Source organism: Semicossyphus pulcher, unplaced genomic scaffold (assembly GCF_022749685.1).
Source record: "Semicossyphus pulcher isolate SPU_LCO1_2020_fin unplaced genomic scaffold, fSemPul1.0.p SCAF_11, whole genome shotgun sequence".
Lineage (NCBI taxonomy): Eukaryota > Metazoa > Chordata > Actinopteri > Labriformes > Labridae > Semicossyphus > Semicossyphus pulcher.
This window is the reverse complement of record NW_027211615.1, coordinates 13268649-13275317: the sequence shown is the minus strand read 5'-3', so window position 1 is coordinate 13275317 and position 6669 is coordinate 13268649. Positions and strand designations below refer to the sequence as shown.

Here is a 6669-nt window from a genome sequence, read left to right as displayed (position 1 = left end):
CTCTCTATTTCTGTGATATATCTATCCACTTATCAGATTCTCATTCACAATATTAAATACAAATGCTTTGCTACGGTGTTTGCTGCAATCAATACACACACCCTATAAAGCAGCGTGATAAATAGGTGATTGTTAACAAAGACATTCATAAAAGTGATTCTCCGATATGTTGCTTTCCCCAATAATTTCATTATTGCCTCCCTATTGGTGTGCCTCCCTCCATCCGTCAGTTGTTGTGAATCCTCTTACAGGTGGATTATGGGACTAAGATGTCTGCGCTGAGAGGGACAGCGAAGCAAAGAGTGACCATGAGGCACACAGACTGAAAGAGAAAACGAAACAGGAAGAGCAGGAGAAGAGGAAAATGGAGAGAGCCCCTCGGCCTGGAATGGGCCGGGAGCGGGGCAGAAGGTGGTCAGTAACCGGGGTGAGTAAAACAACGTGTCTACATGTGCAGCAGGAGCACAGTTCACATTTGAATTTCAAATAATTAACAAAAAAAACGATTTGCTGCAATTTGTCGTGTTTGTTGCGCATGTTTTATGTCACTTAGTGAAAGTTAGAAAGTTAGGAAACATGAAGGCCGTTTGCTTCCTCTTAATTAAGCTTAGTTAAAGTTAAAATCTCAAGCCAAGAGCAGCTGACATGGGCACGCTTGTGTTTGTGAGTGTTTATACAGTTACCTGAGGGCAAACTACAGTAATGTGATAGACTGAGGCCATCACCTTCCTCCTGATTCATCTCACCTCCTAAATATTGACTAACAGGCCGTTAACAGAGAAAGAAGGTGACAGTGTGTGCTACAAAGTGTCTCTTTTTGCTCCGTGCAGGGAGAACCAGCAGAGCCTCACAAGGTGAAGCACACACTGCCGTGTCCCTGCCCCTCTCTCACTGACACAGCAGGAACACACTAACCGGGCAGCAGCAATGTCTCTACTGTCCTTTATCAGCTCTTCTGGCTGGAGCGTGTGCTCTGCTCTCTGTTTCCTCATCGTGTTGCTTCCAGAGGCCAAAGCCGACAGCTTGAACACGACCACTCAGCGTAATGGTGGGGGAGCGCAGTGTGGGGAGTACACTAACCAGGTAATCACACCCTGAATACAAACCAAAGTGTTTATCAGAGATGTGTCAGCGGTGTGAAATAGCATCTCACCTCTGCAGGAATCAGAGTGTTTTATTTCCTGCTGCATCTGAGTGCTGAACAATACATGGTTAGATGTGCCGCACAGCAGTAGTAGAAATTGTGTTGTGCAAAAGTACTGGTCAAAGTACAGATGTTTTAGCAGCAATATATAAGAGTAAGTTCTTCTTTACAAGTCTGTATTTATATTACGGACCTTTCTCTAACGCTTTTATTGTGAAATACTGGATACTCACGTATACCTCTTTGGGCCTTGAACTTGGTGACATTAATACATTACGTTCCATTATACCGTAATTAAAATCAGAGTAAGGTTTCAACTCTTCATCTTTGAAGTTATAACTTAAATTTAGGTATTAAATACAAGCTGTGGGCTGAAAAGTACAAGTAGTATATTAGTAAAGTCGATTAAATGGAAATAATATCTGTCTGTATAAGTACTGTAGGCCTACTTAATAAATTCATTTCAGGCCTTTAAGTGCAATACCATACAAAAATGCACAGGACATACAGCAATCTTTTAGGGACATTTTAGATGTGTTAAAGTGTGAAAAGAAACTGCACAAACAGCTAAGAGCAGGTTGCTCAGTTTGAGTATATTTTGTCATGAATCAAGTAGTTTTGTAGAAATATCAAACGTCAAGAATGATGAAGACTGACCATCAGCTGGAGCACAGAATGATGTCTATAGCTGTGTTGTATACGCGCCATCAACAAGAAGCTTTCATGCAAAGATCGTTAATTAAGGGTGGTGATAAAAACATTTGTCATGGTATATGCCGTTTAATTTTTTTTTTAAAACTACATTTAAAAAACAGCTCATGGATAAAATAAAAGGACAGGAGAAAGGGTTTTTTCATCAATCCAGTGAATTAAATGCTATAAAAAATTAAGTTACTTCAATGAAATACAGCCTCTTTTTAGATTTGAATTGAATTTCAAAGAGATAGCTCAAACGCTACAAACAGTACGTCAAAATCCCTAATGACTGAGAAATGTATCCAGGTAAAAACTGTCATAAGGCACAATCCTAATTGTATCTGAAGTAAAAAAGAAGCTCCTTAAATACTGAAGCATAATGGCGGTGCTTGAGGAAAAGTCAGGTTCATCCTGTGGGGCACATAAATGTTAAAGTTTGATTGCTGGCCCTGCCGTCTTGCGGCTTAATTAGTACATGCAGTATTCATCAATTAACGGATTATACCTTCACTAATTGAGGTGCAAAATTAAGTTTTTGACCTGCAAAAGTCCCCTCTATATATTATGTAAAAAGTTAAGGTCAACTTGTGGCTGCTTATGTTAAAGCATGACATTGAAGGAAAAAGTGCTGCAGTAAACTTTGTTCTACAAGTTCTTCCTGAAAACTCCTCCATCCTCGCAGGTGATGGAGGACGGGATGTGTCGCCTCGTGGCCACGCTGCCCCAGCTGGACGAGCAGAAGTGCCCCGATATGTTTCGCTGCACGGACGAGGTTTCCTACTGGCTGAATGAGAACGAGGAGAGGAAACAGCAGATCGTGGCGCTGAAGGAGACCATCTCGGAGCTGCAGGAGGAGCTGAGGAACCACCGGCACCGCATCAAAGTCCTCGAGCTGCAGGTGAGACTTTACATATCGACTTAGCGGACCTGGGTCAACTTTCAGCAACAATCCTTTCAACTGCTTTGAGTGCTTGTTTTAGAGCTCACTGGATGTTGAACTGACCTGACATGTAACACCAGCCACTTTTTGTGCTCACTTGGAGAGTAACAATAATCTTTTTTTTGTGTCTGTAGTGTTAAATATAACTTTTCAGAGCCAGACTTTTCGAAAAATACTTACTTTTTAAAATATTTCCTCCTCATTTGACAAAATGTGTATGTCTTTAAACCAAAAAAAGTCTTGAACATGGTTTGATTTCAGTAAGGAAATGCTCCTAAAATTTCTCTCTATATGCTCTGACTTCCTGTTTGCATTTTGGGAGCACACTTGGCACTCTGACGTGTTTTAATACGGGAAACACATTCCATTAGTTGAGCACAGTTCTGCAGTGTAACGTCATGCCTGGTCATCAAGCTGGCTTCCCCCCAACATGTCCTTGACCTCAGCCGCTAACAGGATTAGCCTGCTTCTCCTCCACGTGTCGCCTCATGCGTCTCAAGCGGTGAGCCTACATACAAGCTACACCCAGCTGGACCAAAGGTGGCTGTCGGGAAGGTGTTGCACCTAAGAGCAGAGAGCAGCTCCAGGGTTTGTGTGTTAATGGGAGTTAGTGTTATCCTCAGTGTCCTGCACTAGGAGGAGAAAACAAACTGAAGGTTCTGGTTTTTTAAGAAAGGGCTTGTTCTTTTTGGCCAAAGATGTTGCATGTTATAGTTTTAATGTGCGCAGAGAGATAGACTAGATGAATTCTGTAGTATGTAACACTTGAGCTTCCCAAAGTGGATCCATCCTCACCATTAGTGTCCTTAAGGACGGGGCAAGTGTGTGTGAGATTTGTTAATGGGGAACCTCTAAGTTATATCTGAGAAACTGCAGATGCCGGTATGAGAAGTTGTAAGGAAACATGTTTAACATGTATTCTTACATAGATTTCAGTCATTGTCCATGTTTTTATATGTGTGTATGTGTGATTGGGTTCTTATATGTCTGGTGTCAGAGTGAAGAGAGGAACCACCTGAATACCTCCTTGGAGCAGCGTTTTCATGAGCTGGAGATTCACTATGCTGAAGCCACCACCCTGCTGCATCTACAGGGCACACTCATCCTGAACCTCCAGGTAGGAAATTGATCATAATTCACTTCAGCGTTTCTTTTGCAAGAATTTCTGAAGGACAAAAAAAACTATGTGCACTGGATGGTTTTTGAATTTCTGTTTAGAACCAGCTCCAAAATCTGACACATCTGGTGGATAGAGTGAAAAGAAGCCCAGGTTGCATGATCAACATTGTCCGACCTAACCCACTGATGAATGCTCAAGAAGCTCTGCACCCAGGTACCCACTCACAGAAATAACACCTACACGTCACATACAATAATCCCCCAGCAGAGGGTGCCAAACTCCCACTTACGTCCTCTCAATCCTGTCTTCTGGGCCTCTTCCCTCAGAGCTCCACCATGTGAGGAACTGTCCCTTAGACTGTGCTTCCATCTATTACAATGGAGTGAGGAGGTCAGGTCTCTACACAGTGGTGCCATCAATGGCCGGCATGCCTGTGGAGGTCTACTGTGATATGGACACAGAGGGTGAGTCTTATACAATCACACAAAGGTAGAAAGTTGGTTTAGCTCTGTCTGGAGTCCAGCTAGATTTCCAGAGTTTCAGTTCATGTATACACACACTTGTTCTGCTTCTGAGCTGAGCAGGACACACAAGGTTTGCTGTGCAGTTGCCCTGTAAACCTCCTTCAGCTGGTAACGATTCCATACAATACACGATACATTACAATTCGATACAAAACTTTACAATGCAATAAGGTACACTACAATACTATACAATAAGCCCGTATGAGATACTATACAATATCGTACAATATGATAAAATATGATATGACCGGATGAGATACGATAAGATACAATGCGACACGACTGGATGAGATGAAATACAATATGATACAATATGATACGATACATCCGGATGAGATGCAATACAATATGATCATTACGACCGGAGGAGATACAATACAATACGACACGACTGAATGAGATACAATACGATACAACAGGAAATGACACGATCGGATGAGATACAATACAATACGGTATGATATGATACGATATGACTGGATAAGATACAATACGATATGATACAACACGATATAATATTACCATAATAGATACAATATGATCCAACACGATCGGATGACATACAATACAATACAGTTTGGTACGATATGACCGAATAATGAGATACAATACGGCACGATATAAAACAGTTCGATACAGTACAATACACTTTATTGTATCATATTGTAACACGTATAATAACCTGTAAGGCATGGCATATGCTGACCCTTCCAGTTTGATGCCTGTTTTTGCCTCAGGTGGGGGCTGGACTGTGATCCAGCGACGCTTTGACGGCTCAGTGAGCTTTGACCGCAGCTGGAGGGACTACAGGGACGGTTTTGGTGACCTGCAGTCGGAGTTCTGGCTGGGGAATGACCACATACACGACCTGAGCACGCAGGGAGACTACACCCTCCGCATCGACCTGGAGGACTGGACCAACAAGCACAAACATGCTATCTACCAGAGTTTCAGGTAAGAGACAGGTAAAAAACATGTCAACCGTCTGTATCTCTTGCATTATTTTCTCTTTCTTATTGTCTCTTTATGTGTGCGCAGCGTGGAGGATGAGGAGCATCAGTATCGTCTCCATGTGTCAGGCTTCAGTGGGACAGCGCAGGACTCTTTCAGCTGGTACCACGACAAGCAGGGCTTCAGCACTCCGGACAGTGGGAACATCTGCGCTGAGATCTCCCACGGTGGCTGGTGGTACAACCAGTGCTTCTACGCCAACCTTAATGGTGTCTATTACAGAGTAAGTGAGAACAGAAAATCCACGCAAGTTCTTTTAAAGTCATGTCAGTGTTAACAACTTCCTCATCCTGCAGGGAGGCCATTACACCCCAAGGAACCGGGGGCCGCTGGGTCCTGATGGGATTGTTTGGTACTCTTGGAAGGACTCTGACTATTACTCCCTCCGCAAAGTCAGCATGATGATCCGGCCACGCAGCTTCCGGGCCCGTTTGTCACCCTGACCCGCTGCCATAATGACCCCAGTGAGGACACAAGAACAATAACAGACATAGGGATCATTTGGGCATCTCACTGGGACGCTGAGGTGGTGATGTCGTCCAGTGATCTTTTATAAGACAGTGGAAGTGAATGTCGAGTACGTCACTGCTAACAAATTTTCTACATAATATTTTTGAAAGACACTTTTTACTGCAGATTTCGTTTTTGGGAGATGGGTTATTTTTAATAGAAACATGGGAAGTAAGTTCTTCCTGATTTTATACTTCTATTTTGTACCTTCAGCTTCATACTAAACACTTAAAGGGGGGGTATTATGCTAATTTCATATTTCACTATGTGATACCTGTGGAGTAGCTTAGCATAATTTACAGTTTAAAAACTCAATTTTTCTCACACTGGTGCTCTGTGCAGGCCCTCATACAACCTCTGTCTGAAACGACTCACTCAACTCTGTCCCTTTAAGAAACCCCGCCCCAACAAGCCTGCTTTCTTCTGATTGGCCGGCTCTCCGAAGCCTGCTTTTGAAAAAAAAAAAGGGAAACCTGGCATTCACAGCAGTCTGCAGACGGAGCTGAGAAGCCTGGGGATTACTCCAACATACTTTTACCTACAGATTTGAAACTTCACCCACGTTTAGTTTGGACATCCAACATTGAAACATATATATATGTAAAATGTGAAACAGCATAATCCTCCCTCTTTAAGGCACAATTAGAAACCAAGCCAAAAAAAACCCAGTATATGTGTATGATGTGTTGTTGGAGGAGTCACAGTTTCTCATACAGATTATGGT

At 42.6% G+C, this 6669-nt stretch overlaps 1 protein-coding gene across 1 annotated transcript; it reads left to right on the top strand.

Annotated features, from left to right (window-relative positions):
- The first annotated feature begins 927 nt into the window (after positions 1–927).
- LOC138585298 (angiopoietin-related protein 1) lies at positions 928–5878 on the top strand. The gene is made up of 8 exons (XM_069657586.1): positions 928–1083; positions 2523–2738; positions 3778–3897; positions 3999–4113; positions 4227–4364; positions 5162–5378; positions 5463–5658; positions 5732–5878. Exons 1-8 carry the CDS (start codon positions 928–930, stop codon positions 5876–5878), a joined length of 1305 nt encoding a protein of 434 aa, XP_069513687.1.
- The last annotated feature ends 791 nt before the right edge of the window (positions 5879–6669 follow it).

Coding starts and splice junctions, on each gene's coding strand:
- LOC138585298 (XM_069657586.1), top strand. CDS start 928: ATGTCTCTACTGTCCTTTATCAGCTCTTCTGGCTGGAGCGTGTGCTCT. Junction 3,898..3,998: donor CACTCATCCTGAACCTCCAG/GTAGGAAATTGA, acceptor ATTTCTGTTTAG/AACCAGCTCCAAAATCTGAC. Junction 5,379..5,462: donor GCTATCTACCAGAGTTTCAG/GTAAGAGACAGG, acceptor ATGTGTGCGCAG/CGTGGAGGATGAGGAGCATC.